Genomic DNA, 17425 nt, shown 5'->3' with positions numbered 1-17425 from the left:
GCAACAACGGGATGGCTTGGACATGACCAATCCGCCATTTCGGCAATTGCAATATGAGAATATGAATTTTCGAGTCAGAACATCAGCAGAACAAGAGAAGTATTCTTTTCCAAATCACCAACCTTCGGTTATGATAACCCCGCGTGGAACTGTTGTTTACCCTGTGGGGTGCAGCCGGTAGGGTTAACGTGCCTAAAGTCTGGTGATACAGCATATATTTGAAGCACCTCGCTACGAATCGAGCTTGATGAGTACAGTCTTCGTCTCCAAAAAGTTGTCCATCGAATGAGCAAATCCCTCTCGTCCGATTCCTGAACCCTTGTAACCGCCAAATGGGGTATCGCGTGCAGTGACCGGGCTGGTGACGTTCACTCCAACTGTTCCTGCTTCTAGGCCTTTCGCAAATCTCATAGCTCGATCGATGTTCTTGGTGAATACTGAAGCGTAGAGTCCGTATTCTGTGTTGTTTGCCTTTGCCAAAACCTCTTCCTCGGTCTTAAAGATGTTGATGTTGACGACAGGCCCGAATATCTCTTCCTTCATGGCTTGTGAGTCTTCTGGCAGGCCGGTGAAGATTGTGGGATTGATGAAGTATCCCTTCTCATCGCTCGGTTGACCACCCAAGATAACCTTGCCGTCTTTCTTCGCAATCTCCAAGTATTTCAGTACGTTGGAATGCTGTACTTTGTCTGCTTGGGGTCCATGATTTACGCCTGCCGTGGTGGGGTCACCAAGCGACACTGGAGCAAACTTCGTCTTGAACAGCTCAATGAACTTGTCTGCGACGGTATCTTGGACGTACACTCTCGAGTTGGCCATGCATGTCTGCCCACTGTTCGTCTGTACAGAATGTTGAGTGGCTTCTGCTGCCTTCTCAAGATCTGCATCTTCGAAAATGATAGCTGGAGACTTTCCACCCAATTCTAACATGACCACTTTCAAGTTGGATTTTGCTGCTGCTTCCTGGATATGTCTTCCAGTTCTTGTAGATCCAGTGAAGGACAAGGCTCGAACATCCATGTGGTGGCTAAGAACAGATCCTGAGACATTGCCAAATCCAGTGATGATATTGAGCACTCCTGGCGGGAAGCCGGCTTCGTTGACAAGAGAAGCTACTCGAGCAGACTTGATAAGAGTGTCAGCAAAGCTTTGACCAGGTTTCGGAGACGAACTTACCGTCAATGGTGCCTTTTCGCTGCTTTTCAGCACGACAGTGTTCCCAGTAATCAGAGCAGGAGCACACTTTCCAGCAAAGAATAGCAACGGCACATTCCAAGGAATGATTGCAGCAACAACTACAGGAAAACCCTCAAGTCAGTACAAGTTATAAATACCGAAATCCAGTAACACGTACCGCCGAAAGGTTGTCTAAAAGTCAAATTGACAAACCCGGGAGTATTCAAACTCGAAGTCCCCTGATTGTTATACCCAGCTTCCGAATAGTGGTCAAAGGTACTCGCAAAAGCGTGAGCATGGAAATAAGTCGATACTGGATGACCCATAGAAAGAGCTTCCAGTTCAGCAAGCTCTGCATTGTGCTGGCGAACCAGAGCAGCGAGTTTCTTGAACGGCTTGGCCCGCTCCTCAACAGACAGGGCCGCCCAGGCGGGCTGCGCCGCCTTTGCTGCCGCTACCGCTCTGTCCGCATCTTGCTCAGATGCTTCATGGACTGTTATATGTTAGAAGCTGGCTTTGAAGAACTGACTGGGCAAGGATTCAAAGTATTGACGCTCGCATGAGGTGATGGAGAATGTACCTTTAGCTACAACTTCCAAAGTCTTTGGCGAGATCAAATCGAACGTCTTCCCATTCGAAGATTCGACGAACTAGAAGCGGCTGTCAACAGATAGTCCTCACTCGGGAAACCTCCTAGGTTCACGGACCTCGCCATTTATGAAGAGTCGTGTCTCGATCTTCTTGAGATCAACAACACCTGTCATGGTGGGCAACAGTGGAGACGAAAAGTTCGAGAAGGTGTCCTCGCGGTTGTTTAAAGAGAAATTCTGGGAAGAGAAGAAAGTTGGACGATGATGTATGCTTTCTGAGTTCTTCCACATGCCATATGGGGCAAATGAGCTAACCAGGTTTGTGCTTTTCTAAACGCCGATGGGAACCCATCACACTGCTTGGCAATTCTGGTTGGCTGGTTGTTATGTGATTGGCTCTCGTGTTCTCTCGCTTAATTCGGGTCCATTGTCCCGGTCGGTCATTACTGATTTCCGACCTCCTCGCTGGTCATGCAATTGAGACGACGGAATCTTTGTAATATGGACGGGTTCATGATTGAGAGGATCCAGACAAGGATCAAGATGCTGCCGAAAATCACGAGTTTAATCCAACTGGGGAATGAATTATCAATGAGTCTATGTACAGACTCTCTGACCTGCCCAATATCGAGTTACAACTCACGAAAATCAACTTTCGTTTTGAAATATGGTTCGCGGTACAATCGCAGTAGAAGAAGCAATCATTGACCCTGCTGGAGTTTCAGCCCTCTCACAGTGGGCAAGTCTCCTTTCCCCAGCCCAAAATGCATCAACAACCATGACCGCACACGAACGTCGTCTCCTCGACATCCATGACGAGCGACTCAAAAGCATGGATGAAGAAGGCGTCGAATACATGTTACTCTCCCTGACTTCTCCCGGCTGCCAAGGCGAAGCCGACCCCTCCAAAGCAGAGAAAATGGCTACGGTAGCAAACGACTATCTCTCTGGTGAAGTGAAGAAAAACCCTAAAAGATTTGGAGCCCTGGCTGCGCTGAGTATGCATGATCCTGTCCAGGCAGCCGGAGAATTGAGGAGAGCTGTGAAGGAGCTGGGTATGTTTGGTGGGCTGGTAAACGACTTCCAGAGTACTGGGGAAGATGCAGGTGGAAAGGAGTATTTCGACACAGCAAAATATGATCCATTTTGGGAAACAGTGCAGGAGCTTGATGTGCCGATTTACTTTCATCCAAGATATCGTATCAAGCAGGATCTGGAGCCAGAGACGCAGTATGGAGCGAGGAAGCACCTGCTCGGTGCAGGTGTTCAGTTCCATCTAGATCTATCGTTCCATTTGTATGCCGTGTGCTCGAGTGGCATTTTTGATAGATTTCCCAAGGTTCAGATCGTGGCTGGACATTTGGGAGAAGGGTGAGCAAGTCTGTGTGCACGTCAGCCGGGATTGGTACTGATATTGAACAGAATACCATTCAACCTGTGGCGAGCTTCGCATTGGTATAATCACCCATACAAGAAAAACACTCGTCCATCCAAAGAAGACTATGCGTACTACTTCAAGCACAATGTCTCCATAACGACATCTGGTAACTTCTCGACCACGGGATTGAAGTTTTGTATCAATGAGATCGGTGTTGATAGATGTTTGTACGCCATTGGTAAAGTTATCTAAAACATGTCTCGCTCACGTGAATACTGACTTTCACTAGATACACCGTACGAAAATGTGAAAGAGGGCCAGGATTGGTGGAAGAGCGTGGATCTACCGGCTGACCAGAAAGGAGCTGTTGCGAGGACAAACGCAATCCGACTGTTCAAGCTGCCTCTGGAGGAGTGATAGATAGTTAGTAACGAAGTGTTGTGACCGCTCAATGTGTGTAGAAATCACAAGTGAACCGAAAATTGTGACTAGGGTACATGCTTTTCCAGCGCTGACATTCACACAACTACCGATGACCATTCTTCAGACAGGCTTTGTCCAACAGCTAGCATGTACTATATTGCTCGACACGGTGTCTGTACCATCACCTGAACATCTTGCTAAGTGTTTGACTAGTTTCAGAATTGATGTATCGCCTCACAGACAAAAGCCAAACAAAGTGCCTGAAATTCTGTTCAGTCAAGTGAATTCGGGATCCTTTACTCCATTTCATACTCCATTTCATAATGTCACGAGTGGTTTTACTGAACACAAATCCGAAGGGTCTGATACCTACATGCTAGGCCCCTTCAACCCAATCTCTTTGACTCCCCCAAACTCAACGGTGGCAAACTGCTCTCGACTGGCTTTCCAAACTCCGGAGCCCTCAAATCATCATCCTTAACCATCTCTCCCGTAACCGGATGACCATAGTGAAACGGCACAACCCTCGTGTCAGGCCACAACATCAATTGCTCAACAATCTCATCGGGACCAGTCTCATTCTCCGGGAACGTTGTCGTATCAAACGGAACAAACTCCCCAATCTCCTTGTTACTCCACCCCCTATCAAAATCCGCATGCCAGAACGGGAAGTACTTCAGCTTGAAAACCTTCCAGACGCCGTTCTCTTTGATATACTCGTTCTCGTACACGCCGCCTTCCCACCATTGCACGAAACCACGGGGGTGAGTGTCCTTCACTGATTTGTGCGTGCCGGCTGACATGAGAGCGCGGAAACGTCCGTTGGCACAATCACCGCTGGGAGAAATCGTGATCACGTCCTGCATTTGAGCGTGGTCGAGCAGGAAACCGTGAACTGGACCGTTGCGCCCTGCGACGAAGCGGCTGGCGAAGCGGTCGATGTAGAGGCGCCTGACGCCTGCTTTGCGACGGTATCGACCGCCGATAAATTCTACGAAGGTGTCTGGGTGGTCGGCATAAAGTTCGACTACCTAATTTGATATTAGTGGTTTCCTTTCTGTGTAGTGCCTGGGGGGTGTACCTCTTCATAGAGACACTTGTCTAAGTAGTAGCCATATTTGAAATGAAGTTTCTTGATCTCGGCCTCATCTGTAAATTGGATTAGTATCTGACATGTGACATCACTTTCGTAGAATACTTACCACTAAGTCTTGTAACTTCTTTGCTAAGCTTCTGAACAAGCTGCTTGAGTTCCTCGACCTCGCTAGACATCTTGAAATAACTTAGCACTGTATTGCTCGGCTCCGGTACACACTGTAGATGGAAAGCCCGATACTATCGAGACATCGAAGAACTAAGTGATATACACAGCATTGCTTCCAATTCGCAATCATTCCACCGATGTCACGATATATGGTAGTAGTTTACCGACCGGAACTTCCATCTTGTCCTGAAATCCGGCGTGATCGTCCTTCGGCTTCATCATCCCGAGGTCAGCATCATTGGCTTTCGGCTTCAACATCTGCTTGCTGTTTGGGACATGACAATACTCAGGCTACAAGCAATAAAGGAAGATATTGATGGAAAGATGGATGCGCAAGACGTTTGAGCCGCGATAAGTGTCAAGGGGTTGTATGCCGCGTCGTTGCGCAGACGAGGACCGCCGCCCAGACGACAGCCTCGGCAAAAGACCAAGCGAGATCACTCGCATGGTGAAGTAAACACCGGCAGAGATACAGACGTTTAGTTGAATAATGTTGTGAGAGAACCTACATGAGACATTACTTTATGCGTCCACTTCCAGACAAAATGTCCCGATAATGTTTCTGTTTGACTCGCCTCCTCGGAGCGAGGTGTTTCAGGCGGGACGCTGAGCGGCTACATCCTTAGATGTTGAGGCTGGGTTTTAACAAAGTCACCAATTGGACTGCCGGAAAAGCCGCGCGGAATCTACTGATAGGGATTCATCTGCAAGTATGATATATTTCCCATGCTTGATGCTGAACAACTACGGGAGACACAATTTCTCGAACGTAACTATATAATTGTCTTGTGGAAGTACTTTCTGGCTTCCGTAGCAAGGTGTCTAGGTGCCATCACGCTGTATCGTGAGTCCTCGTGTTCAAGCCAGAAGTCGTGAATGACTCCCCGCTTCTCCCCGCTGCTTGTGACTGGAACTTTCCCCGCGATGATTCTTTCAAAAAGACTCTGTACTTCGTGAATCATGCATTCGGCATCTGCATTGTATGTCAAGTGTCCACATCCAACTTTGACCCTTGGGGTCGGGGCATGATTCGATCCGTGCTGGCGACGAAGCTCAGCATTCCGGTACAATACAAACGAGTAGAGCATTTTGAGCGATGACATGAACTGTATCCAATTGCCACCTTCTTCAGGGAAAATGATCGCAGCTTGAGTTGCTGGCAATCCTGGGACCTGACCTGCGTTATCCGGTATGCCAGGAATTTCAACAGCCCGTTTGCGTTCGTAGAAAGTGTCTCCAACGTAAAGATGGTGTTCATCAATGTCATACCATGCTAGTGAGTCTGGTGTATGGCCTGGAACATGTAGGAACTGAATTCTAAATGGATGGTCATCAATGGACAAATGCTCCATGTGACCGGCCCATCTTGAGATTTTGTATTTAGGTGTCGGAACATTTACATATTTGCAGAGGGAATGTGTTGGAAGCCCATCAAGGATAAAAGACTGCTCGAAGTTCGAAGCAATAATGGTCGGTTCTACTTCCAATAACTGGGTTATCCCCAAGATGTGGTCGTAATGACAGTGCGAACAGATTATTATGTATTTCTTCTCGCCACCTGGGTTGAGACATTTCCCACCATAACTTGGGAGAGGATAGTTCTCTAAATATTGACGCAAAGAGGTTAAGGAGCGCTGTTTCTTGCGGGGAGAATTGCAGCCAGTGTCGGTTATGAGAACGTGGGTTGGATATAGCTTGACGTAAATGTAAGGTTCTTCACCATAAGAATCGTCTTCGATGATGAGGAAAGTTGATTTATTGACCCGTAGACTAAAAAAGCCTGTACTTGGTTGCTGCTCAAACAGGTCTGTCATTATTGCAGCGATGTTCCCGTCCCACGATGTGGCTTGACTTCCACCGATCTGAATGTCATCGTCAGCCTTTGTACCGCAACCGCCTAGTCAAGCAGCCCAGATATATGAACATTGAGGCACTCTTGCCAGCTTCACATGAAAACACTGGCCGAAGCTTGATGAATTCGTGCTAATGGTGTGCTGTCGCACAACCAAGTCCTGACATGAGGATAAATTGTGAAACCGAGCAACCCCTCCAAGTGGTCGCGGTAAAATGCACAAACTTCAAGCGCGCACTAAGATGGGAAATGCGTGCGCGTGAGTGTGATGAAGAAAGAATCTCGCGAGGAGAGACTCTTGTATAAGAAATTGTTGAGTGGATTCACTGACCTCCGACGTTAAGGATGTAAACACACGAAGGTGGGGGTTGATCTGAGACAAGAGGTCACTGCAGAACAGATCACAGAGATCACAGACAGCCGAGAAACCTTATCTCTCTTTGGGTGGAGGCCCGAGGATTTGAGATGTCGAGGTTGAAACAGAGGAGGCTGTTTGAAGTAGAGCCGTCGTGAGAGAAACTGACGGGAAGGAGGATGGAGGATGGAGGGATGAGAGATATGAGATGGAGTTGAAGATCTTCGAAGATGAAGACGAGGATGAAAATGAAGCCGGGACTACGGCATACTGTATTTGGCCCGCACCGCACCCACGCTAGGGGCGCAGGGCGTTGGTACTGTAATGGAAGGGATGCTGTGAATGGGTGCTGTAGACGGGAGTCACGGGACCCATCGCGTTTGCGGGCCCTGCTGCAGCTGCAATCTACTTTAATTCTTGCCCTGCAGGTACAGGAAGTCAAGGAAACATATATCCAGTGAACACCAAGACAGAGAAACATGAATCCCGTACACTCCTGTGCTGTACACCCCACTAACGGAGTAAAGGCTGCCTACCACGGACCTTAGATCCTTGATCACCTCAACCGTTGCAGCAAGAATTGCCCGAAACGCGCGACGTCCCATCTCGCTGAAGTCGACCCCTAGGCCCTAGGACTCCTTTGCTCTCTCGCCATCCAACCCATTTGGAGCTTCGGTCTGGACCACCATGATACCGGTTTTCTGTATTGTGCCTGCTCGGATCACGGATCTCGACAGCGAACCAGACTCCAGATTCCGTTCGAGTGTGATCGCTGTCGCTTCGACCCTGTCAGGCGAAGAGAGCAGACAAGCTTCAAGGATGCCATGCCCGATATTTGCAACCACACCACAGACAGGTACTTGGTATTTGGCACGGCTCTCCAGGTCAATCGGAACCCTCCACACCGGCGCCATGCCTTGAACCCTACTCGATCTAATTGTGGTGCAGGAGCACTGCACCGCACCCATAGATACTGAATAGACGTCGACGTCTCTTCTTTGTCCTCACAGCCAGTACAGCCCGCACAACCACATCTGGCTGGAGCTCTACTCGCGCGACTTCGTATATTACCTAGGCGCTGGACTGGGGGCTATTCGCGGATATGCTGTGGCTGTCGCGTGTACCTTTGGCGCGTCCAGCACACCAGCACACCTGGGCACCTACCTATCTTCCATGTTGTCGTTGGCGCCGTGCCGCCACCCAGTGGAAGGCCAGTGGAGCAAGGTGGCTGGAACCCAGGGAATCCTGGGCTCCACACGGTAACGCTTCTGCATCTCATCTTCACAGCCGTCGGAAGCTTTGACTGGCTGTCGTTTGAGATGCATTTTTGCTATTCTATTTAGGTGGGTTTTGCCTGTGGCCGCCCCCTGCGTGACCCCGCGATATGGCTGAAACCGCAGAAAATCCTCGCTAAGGCCTGACGATAGGACGTCGATCTCCCAATCCGTTCTCGAACACTCGAATACCAGTCCCTTGAGAACTGTCATGAGCCTGAGATCCATTCTTCTGGCGTGACTATGCGTTCTTTGTTTCAACACCAAGATACATGACAAGGTTTGTTTCTCCAGGACTCCTGGTCTTTCGTGACTTTTTTCGTCCTGTCTTTGTCCTTTAAGAGCAGCTTCCTCGCCTAATTTTCTCTTTATTGTCACCCCTTCTTATTATGGTCATCTTCATCTTCACCTTTGAATCATGAACAACGAAATTTGCGCCAACTAACAATAGTCATCGTGTCAATGCTATTCACAGACTTCTTCCTATTGTTCTTTGTCCGCGCTGGCCGTTCTCCGACTATTTAATTACCCTCATTTCCACCCAAATTTGTTTCTTAAATACTTTGCACTTCCGCGAAAATCCTCAATTCAGCCTTTTCGAATTGCTTCAAACACTTTCCAAAATAATCTATAACACAACACCTGTTCTCCATCGACTTAACAGTTCAAGCTCGCAGGCGGGTTATTGGCGGAATCAGACCACCACATACATCTCATACAACACCAGCAACACCGACGTCAGTATGAGATCGACAATATTACTTCCAGCAGGCTTAACAACCGCCATCCTGTTGGCATACAACACTGCGGTCTATGCCCATACATGGGTAGAAGAACTCAGACTTGTCGCATCTAATGGCAGCTTCGTTGGCGCACCAGGTTATATTCGCAACTTTGGTCCAAGAATTGCTGGAGTCGATCCCAATTCCAATCTGTGGCTCCTACCTCCTAACGGGAGAGGTAATGCTTTCCTTCCTACAGATCTCATGTGTCGAAGCACCCAGGTCAAGCCACAGCAGACCCCCGACTATCCAACACTTACTGCGGCCCCCGGAGATCACATCGCACTTCGATACTTGGAAAATGGCCATGTCACCTTGTTCACTACCCAGCCGGGCAAACCAGCAGGAAGAGGAACGGTTTTCATTTACGCTACGAAGCAAAGTCAAGAGACAGATACCTACCTCGGTATCCACCGAGTTTGGAACACCGAAGGCACTGGAGGTGACAAGCGAGGCAAATTGATCGCTACTCGCCCCTTCGATGATGGCCAGTGCTTCCAGCGAAATGGAAAATCTGGTGCCCGAGAAGCTAAAGTTGGGGGCTTTACCGCTGAAAATGGAGGCAGTGATCTCCTTTGCCAGAACGACTTCAAAATTCCCTCAGACGCTGGCACGTCTGGATCTTACACACTCTACTGGGTATGGGAGTGGCCTACGCTGAACAGCAACGGAGACGTCGTCACCAACGAAAGCTACACCTCATGTATGGACATCAGTCTGACATCGAAAGGTGTACCTGCTGCTGGGAAGTTCGTTGCACAGACGGCTGGCGGCAAAGCAGCCAATTCTGTTGGCATCGAAGCCCAGCTTGGCGACGAGCAGTTTCTCATCAATCCAACAGCTCCTCCACAGCCCACCTCTGACGATCTCCCAGTCGGGGCAACCGGGGTACCTGTTCCGAAACCAAAACCAGACAATGGAGCAGCAGACCCAAAGTCTGGAGCGCCTGCTCTCACAAAGTCAAAGACGATTCAGCCAACACCGACATCCCCACCAGCTCAAGGCTTCAAGACAGTCACCGTGACGGCCAAAGAGATCGAGACAGTCTATGTCACTGGAGCACCTTCGTCGTAAGTAGTCACTTAATTCATTACATCTTGTCTGGCTTGGCTTGTTGAAAAATAAATACTGACTCCGGACTCTCTTTAGCTCTCCCACTTCATCCCCTCGCACTTCATTTACCACAGCCGCCAATACAGTATCTGTGGTTGTGGTAACGAGCACGGTAACCGTTCGTCCACCCGGCGCCACTGCCAGCTCATCAGCTCCTCCAGTTTACAATTCCGCCTTCAGTTCATTCACAGCGGTTCCAATGAGCTCTGTGCTCGCAACTGCCATTCCAACACCATCTCCTTTTCTCACTCCAGACAATGAAGTCCAGCAGGCCGGCGCAGGTGCCGCGGCTGCTGATCCTGCAACATCTTCATCATCATATCCCACTCCTGCAGGACGACAGAGGCGGTCACGCATTGAGAGACGCTCTGTCGAGAAGTGACTGTAACAATGATGATGAATCAACATATTAAATACGGGGAGATGAGCCCTGTAAGAGAGAGTACATATACATAGGCACGACTCAGGCAACTGAGAAGCATCGGCGTTCGGGAAGGGAGCTCTCACAGCATTTGAACACTTTTTTTCCTTGCTTTTCAGCGTGGCGTTTAGGGGCAAACTAGACGGTATACCCAGTCACGTTCTGCATTCTTGGGATGTTATGATGCAACGGTCGTTTTGTGCATATTGAAGAAAGATCTGTTTTTGCCCTGCCTCCTGGATGAGGATGGGCTTGTTTATGAATGATGAGCAACGGATGCTTCACAAGGAATGGGAAGGAAAAAGGAAAGGAAGAAATGGACCACGGTACATACTCATGGATGCTTTTGAGGCATGACATGCACATAAATAAAAAACTTAAAAGAACGGTATCTTGGGTTACATGTGAGTTGAATGTGACAAAATCGTGAACATAAGTAATTATCGCACGTGAAGATCAATTTCCAAAAAGTACGTACCCAGGTACCGTCTTAGCAATGGCGGATTTTGCCCGGTATAGTTGTTGCCTTTGATAAAGTCATCTCTGTTCATGGTCTATTTTGGGAGACCCTGTATGAAGTACGCTTTGTCTTCCTGCAAAACGGGATCATGCTTCCATTTCCATAAAAATAGCTACAATGCCCCCAGCCGTAGACAAAGTATATATGAATCAAAGAGATACCCCCTGATAAGTGGAGGATTCCAGCGACACGCACCTTTCATCCCAAAGTCTTTGTAGAGTTCTTCATGTTCAAGGCACTTGGTAGCGCCTTTGTCCTTTCCGAATTTGGTTTACAAGGTTAGCTTTCACAAGTCCCTTTGTTCAAAGAAGTGGATTGTTGACAACAAGGAGCACAAGGATTTTCTGGGGGTTGACGATGCCCACCTCATTTCGTTACAGAACCCCCAAGCGTTCAATCAATTAATGAATGAGTGTCCTCTCAATCACAATTACATTGTGTCAGCTAGCAGGGACAGGCGTGCCCCCATACTTGTTCATATATCTCCAAGCTAAGCGAGAATACCAACAACATGGCCGCGTGTCCTGTTGGCAATCACGGTAATGGGCGAATGTTAATATCAGATCTAATGTTCGCTTCAGGTCAGGCTGGTAGTACAGTCTACGATGCTCTAATGCTGCCGATGTACAAAAGCCATGAAGATCATCAACGTAATCATGATTTGCTTGCTGAGGAATTGGCAGCTGGGACAGGTTGCACATGTGCTAGTAGAGCAAATGCTTTGACTGGTGGGCCAATCTTCTTCTTATCTCTTTTCAATCCTTGAAGATATGCTGCTTCTTCCTCATCTCCGCCTTTTCGCAATGGAATACAGAACAGAATGCTGACAAATTGAAAGCTGTTACGAACGCCTTCAACCAGATAAATACACCAGCATTAAAATTAATTCACGACAATCAAATAAATGCCACTGTCCCAGGTGTTCTACCTGTTCCTGTCCAAGTTGGTGTTTTCCCATCCATTGTAGGTGAACCTCTTGTCAATACCGAATTCCCAATCACCCACGGCTTAACGAATGTCTTTACCGGCGTCGAATACTACACGAGGACCGAATTCGTGAAGATGGACCGTACACAGACATTACTCCCTCGAAACATGGAGTATTCATTCTGGTACGCCCTCTCAATGGCCATGTACGACGACGAGATGTTCTGGGCGGGCCTCAAAGAGACCGTCTGCACACACACGTTTTCTATCTTTACAAGCCCAGCCGAACCTCGTCACGACGTGTATCAGGCTCTCATCGCCTACGCCGCAAGAACTCGATTCCCTTTCGGTAGGATAGGCGAGCAGGTCGAGCCGGATGCTCGACTCCCAGGCTCACCATACACCCTCGAGCCTCCTGGCCCAGAAATATGGCAATTCGTCGCCGACGCGCTGAAGATCGAACTCTTGGTCATCATCGCGCATATCCCCGCAACTCGAAATCCTCGAGCAAGACACAAAACCGTCGTCCCGCGAGGCGAGCACAATAATAAACAGATCCTCCTCCTCCTCGAAGAAGACGGCGAGTACCGCGCCGTCCGCCCAAAAGTCGACCATCCTACCTCCTGGCATTTCGAGAAACACATGCCGCCTCATTACGCTGGGCCAATGACTAGACCTCAACATTTGGCACGACCGGCTGTGATTGAGAGGTCGAATCTGAGAAGGTGTCCGCTCGTGGAGATTGATGAGTGGGGAATTCCTAAGCATCTTGACAAAGCTGCTGGGACACCGGAGGCGATCCCACAGGGTATCAGGCAATGGGCTGGGCCGGGACTGATACCACCTGGGGCGCCGCTGCCGCCGAGGTATGTGGCGCCATTTGAGCCCTTGGGACGGTGGCAGCATGATGGCAATGATACTGAGGCCACGTGGGACAGGATTGATGAGCATTTGAATCCGGGGTGTAGGAGGTGGATTTGAATCGCTTGGTGGCATGGCTTTCTAGAGGAAGTTTGAATTCAGGCACAAGTCGAAGTGAGAAGATGCTTGGCCAAGATTCCTTCGTAGACGCTGCGTATTTTTCTTGCAGAATCCCGTCCTCAGTAGCTCCTCCTGAAAAGGCGTCTGGTGCTGGCTGAAGGAGACCAGAAATGACTCCAAGGTGCGGTGTGGTAGGGTCTATTTTCATCATGAAAGAAGCTGCTTTGCATTGATGGACCGAGTACGTGGGTAGAAAGCGAAGCGCGACGACTCGACATTAAGTTCTATGGAGCTATGGATATTTAGTCTGCTTGACGGCTGTTGATCTGAAAAGGTGATAGGTTAGCACTACATCGACTCGACGAGACAAAACTCGAAAGCTGCGTCAACATTTTGAGGAGATTGAATGAAAAAAAAATAGGAAGTGATATTGGGGTGTCTATTGAGTTTTATTTTTCCATGTCTTCTTGACATAGCCAGCTCAGAAGAATAATTTCGCGAGTATGCCGGCTCACCAGCATCCCTTCTCCCATTCCGATCTTGGGACCAACCTCACATCTCCCCACAAAGACTTATCACAACCTCCTGATTCGGGACATCCTTGCCCCGGTACCCAGTCTTCGTGTTCTCCATCATCCGCACAACATCCATACCGTCGACCACCTTGCCGAAGACGACGTGCTTCCCATCTAAGAAGGGAGTTGGGACTGTGGTGATGAAGAATTGAGAGCCGTTGCCGTTAGCGCCAGCGTTCTGTTTTTTTGTGGTTAGAATTTTTCATTGAAGATTGAGAGTGATTTGGGAGATTGCTTGCGACGGCGACGAGAGGAAAAGAGGGGGTTCTTACAGCCATTGATAGCAATCCAGCCTCAGTATGCTTTCTCTCGAAATTCTCGTCGGCGAACGTCTTGGTGCCGTAGATACATGTTGAGCCGGTGCCGTCTCCGTTTATAAAGTCGCCTCCTTGACACATGAAATCTTTAATCTGTGCTCCATCAGCTTCGTGCCTCACCTCTCGAAACCCATACGATACATCGTTAGAATTCTACTGGAAGCATTTATTGTTCCATACATAGTTCGAGAAACATGCTAAAGTAGAAAGGCATGACTTACGATGCGGTGGAACTTGCTCCCCTTATATCCCTGCGGCCGACCCAAATGGTTCTTCGATTCGCCTGTGCAGAACTGCCGAAAGTTCTCTGCTGTCTTAGGCACGACATCCGCGAAAAGCTCAAACTTTATGCGACCTAGCTTCTCACCTGTGATTCTTGTCAGCGTTGCTCATGGTCTGGGAAGAGTCGTTGAAAGGAGGCACTGTGGTCATCACGTGATGCGACAAAGGTTCGGAAAGGGTGTGCTGTTGCAGCGCTGGCCTTTGGTATGAAGCAAGCGGAACCTTGAACTGATGCAACACGAGGAAAGATGAAGAGGAGGCTAGAACTAACCTCCAAGCGTAATATCGAAGAAAACCCTGCGACGAAGGTGAGCAGAAAGGTCTCGTGACAGTGCGGAATATGGAGACTTACAGCGGGTTACCAGACGCGGGGAGAACTGTAGGAGGCATATTTGTTGTCTATACCTCAGTCTTGTGTGGTTGACTAGTCGCGGCTATGGATAAAGAGGTATTGGTGGGGCTTTTGATGTCGATGTTGATGTTGTGGTTGACGGCAGCAAGTGGTTTGGTTCAGTTTTGCGAGACGTTCGCTTAGGTTGGAAGTGGGCCTGAGGCTAGAAGGTGGATGTCAACAACGTCCTGGATAAACACTTGAAAGACTAACATGGTCGTGGACAGTAAACAATCAAGATGAAAACATAGTCTAGTTAGAAATCTAGATCACTTCATGTAGCTCGGATTATAATACCCAAGCCCCGCTTATTCACCATAGGGGTCCACGACCTCAGACAGGAGAAAGGAAATAACTCCCAAGTCTTGTGAACAATTGAGGAAGAGAACTCTTCCCGCTTAACAACTATACTCACTGTTTCTATCCAAGAGACTGAGCGAAGTCAACAAATATTTTGGGAGGGCTATCGCCTGTGAATATGAACTAAAACCTAGCACAAAGTATCAGGCGAGAACTCTGGCTCTCTCCGAACAGCCTTCCTGAATTCGGTCCTCCCCTTTCTATCGTGAGTACTGTCATCTTGCAGATGATATTCTGCCGCAAAAATAATAATTGAGGAGCTTCAAGCTATCCGAGCGTCAAGGTGGATACCCAACCAGGCAGTCCATCGAGAATATGAATGATCAATGCCATGGAGTGGGCATTGATATTTGCCGTCATTTTTGACCCGCTCGCGAACATTCTTGACCTAGTATACAGAATTAAACTCCTGTCAAAGATATTAACCTGTGAAGTAAATGTCCAAGCTATTCTGTAGTCGCTCATGACTTACAGATGAGGGTTCGGGGGAAGAGAGCCGACTTGAAAGATTAAAGAATGCTGATAGCTGATTATTAGAGTGGAAGGGACTTTGGAAATCTCCTAATCATAGTATTGAATCACACCGTACTGTTGAATCTTCTCCCTGGATGATACCTTGCATGTAGTCTTGTACTAGCCATGTGTTGATTAAATTGAAGATCTTGCGGGGAGCTGATTTGCATCTGCCGAGAATGATGTACTTAGGACATTCTATGGGCGATGTATCCATGACACATATATTGATCACTGTTGTTTGCAGTATTCTTGTTCGCAACTTAGTTGAGGACATGGATTGTGACAATGCCAGGGCTCTGGTAGGCGAGAACTCTGATTGCGTTTGCAGGAAGTGTCAGTACAGTACTAGTCTTTTCTTGAAGCTGGCAAGGATAAATAACATATTTCGCAATTCACGTCCAGCACTTCCAATGCATCTAGATCTAGCATCTAGCATTCAAAGCTAGAAGGATGTAGAGACTAGGTCACCGACAAGTATAAGTGGAGCAGGCACAAGGACGACGGAAGCTGTCATCCAAGGTTCAGCTCCGATACCGTTTCACACCACCAAGAATACAGCACCAGCTTAGTCCCGGAACTAAACCCCTTTCAATTATTGACAGTATTGCCGTCAGTCCCGTTGCCTCGCAGCGCAAACCATAGATTAAAACTCACACTCGGATCATATTCCGACTATGCTGCAGTATCAAAACAAGTGCTCCGGCAATAGTGATACAAATCACGATCCTGTACCTTATGCGCAATCCCATGATTTTCATTTCCAAGGCTTGAACTACTCATCATTGAAGGAAAATGTTTTTCGACTCCATATGGTAAGTGCCGTTTATCCAGCCTCTCACGATGCTGAGTGTGCAGGGTTATGATCGACGCTAAGAGTGTGGAAAGTGGAGAGATGATGCAGAACGAATGCACGGAGGTTGGCAGACCCCGCGCCACTAAGATTTAGTGGTGGCGAAGCTCAAGTGGAAGGCGGAACGGCCGAAATTCGGACAGCTTTTTGGGAGGGAAGCAGATCTGGGCCTGGTACCGAGACTCGAGGTTGTGTGACAGCCGCAAGATATCAGAGGTGGAATTGATTGGATCATGAGGGGAGGGAAGGATCAATTAGGAAGGTATAGATACATCTGAGTTTCTGAGTTTATCTGCCTGGTAAGCGAACGGCATGAGCTTAGTCTTGGACTCTTGGAATTGAGGAGGGCCTTGGCAGATTGCCGCATGAATTATCACTTTGTACGGATAATTCAGATGAACTAGATGGGAAAGGCTTCGCAAATGCTCAAACACAGATTGTTGCTCCGGAAGTATATCTTGGAACGTGCTCCAGCAGAAGGGGATCTATTTCCTCCATGGAATTTGTTTATCTCGTACAGTTGTCATTTCTTGCGCGGATGGCCGTGAGATGCAGGCCTGGCCCAAACATACCGACGCGTCCGCCTGTAAAGTTGTGTTTGGTGCACCCTACATGCATTGTGCACTGGAGTTCGTGGAGACGAGGTTCACAGCTGTACTGTAGGCCAATGGATATCGATGCTGTACGGAGGTGAGGGACCTCCAGCTCGCTTTGCTGCTATTCAGAGAAGTCCCAAGGCATGGGGTTGAGAGGAGAAGCGGCAGGTGGATTATTGCCAGCATGAGCTGCATGCGGCTTCCCTTTGTCTGACAGAATGCAAGTATTGTACTGTCTGTACCTGGAGAGCACTAGATGGGTATCAAGAGGTTCATGCATGGTTACTCCATTGAGACTACGGTAGGAGGATAGGATAGGCACTGGGTGTGCACTCTGTAATATCCTTTGTTCCTCTAATCTTCGATGGATTGACTTTGGGTCATCATGATTGCAAGAATCAAGTCAAGCACATCATCATTATAATCTCCTAGCTGTTCCTGTCTCGTCCTTCTGTAGATCCATGCATCGCTTCCTCCTCACG

The 17425-nt window shown here is 48.4% G+C and overlaps 7 protein-coding genes across 7 annotated transcripts; 3 read left to right on the top strand and 4 right to left on the bottom strand.

The window, feature by feature from the left end:
• Nucleotides 1–231: 231 nt before the first annotated feature.
• ONS95_012430 (uncharacterized protein) lies at nucleotides 232–1940 on the bottom strand (the record flags this gene model as incomplete). Its single annotated transcript, XM_058506061.1, has 5 exons — nucleotides 232–1125; nucleotides 1177–1295; nucleotides 1355–1669; nucleotides 1757–1826; nucleotides 1884–1940. The coding sequence occupies 5 exons, from the start codon at nucleotides 1938–1940 to the stop codon at nucleotides 232–234; spliced, it is 1455 nt and encodes a 484-aa protein (XP_058358584.1).
• Nucleotides 1941–2433: 493 nt separating this feature from the next.
• ONS95_012429 (uncharacterized protein) lies at nucleotides 2434–3587 on the top strand (the record flags this gene model as incomplete). The annotated part of the gene is made up of 3 exons (XM_058506060.1): nucleotides 2434–3137; nucleotides 3189–3382; nucleotides 3434–3587. The coding sequence occupies 3 exons, from the start codon at nucleotides 2434–2436 to the stop codon at nucleotides 3559–3561; spliced, it is 1026 nt and encodes a 341-aa protein (XP_058358583.1). The 3' UTR covers nucleotides 3562–3587.
• A 366-nt stretch (nucleotides 3588–3953) lies between these two features.
• ONS95_012428 (uncharacterized protein) lies at nucleotides 3954–4839 on the bottom strand (the record flags this gene model as incomplete). The annotated part of the gene is made up of 3 exons (XM_058506059.1): nucleotides 3954–4598; nucleotides 4649–4716; nucleotides 4770–4839. 3 exons carry the CDS (start codon nucleotides 4837–4839, stop codon nucleotides 3954–3956), a joined length of 783 nt encoding a protein of 260 aa, XP_058358582.1.
• A 765-nt stretch (nucleotides 4840–5604) lies between these two features.
• Nucleotides 5605–6645, bottom strand: ONS95_012427 (uncharacterized protein; the record flags this gene model as incomplete). Its single annotated transcript, XM_058506058.1, has 1 exon — nucleotides 5605–6645. One exon carries the CDS (start codon nucleotides 6643–6645, stop codon nucleotides 5605–5607), a length of 1041 nt encoding a protein of 346 aa, XP_058358581.1.
• Nucleotides 6646–7475: 830 nt separating this feature from the next.
• On the top strand, nucleotides 7476–11015 carry ONS95_012426 (uncharacterized protein). The gene is made up of 2 exons (XM_058506057.1): nucleotides 7476–10164; nucleotides 10244–11015. The coding sequence occupies exons 1-2, from the start codon at nucleotides 9056–9058 to the stop codon at nucleotides 10587–10589; spliced, it is 1455 nt and encodes a 484-aa protein (XP_058358580.1). The 5' UTR covers nucleotides 7476–9055; the 3' UTR covers nucleotides 10590–11015.
• Nucleotides 11016–11659: 644 nt separating this feature from the next.
• Nucleotides 11660–13056, top strand: ONS95_012425 (uncharacterized protein; the record flags this gene model as incomplete). Its single annotated transcript, XM_058506056.1, has 2 exons — nucleotides 11660–11876; nucleotides 11987–13056. 2 exons carry the CDS (start codon nucleotides 11660–11662, stop codon nucleotides 13054–13056), a joined length of 1287 nt encoding a protein of 428 aa, XP_058358579.1.
• Nucleotides 13057–13344: 288 nt separating this feature from the next.
• CYP3 (Peptidyl-prolyl cis-trans isomerase H) lies at nucleotides 13345–14867 on the bottom strand. Its single transcript, XM_058506055.1, has 6 exons — nucleotides 14835–14867; nucleotides 14583–14784; nucleotides 14502–14527; nucleotides 14170–14315; nucleotides 13904–14041; nucleotides 13345–13809 (listed from the first exon to the last, which is right to left on the bottom strand). Exons 2-6 carry the CDS (start codon nucleotides 14618–14620, stop codon nucleotides 13609–13611), a joined length of 549 nt encoding a protein of 182 aa, XP_058358578.1. The 5' UTR covers nucleotides 14621–14784; nucleotides 14835–14867; the 3' UTR covers nucleotides 13345–13608.
• Nucleotides 14868–17425: the final 2558 nt, after the last annotated feature.

The sequence above is a fragment of the Cadophora gregata genome (assembly GCF_030347475.1).
Source record: "Cadophora gregata isolate MNR1 chromosome Unknown scaffold_6, whole genome shotgun sequence".
Taxonomy (NCBI): Eukaryota; Fungi; Ascomycota; class Leotiomycetes; order Helotiales; family Ploettnerulaceae; genus Cadophora; species Cadophora gregata.
This window is presented reverse-complemented; position numbering and strand designations above follow the sequence as displayed.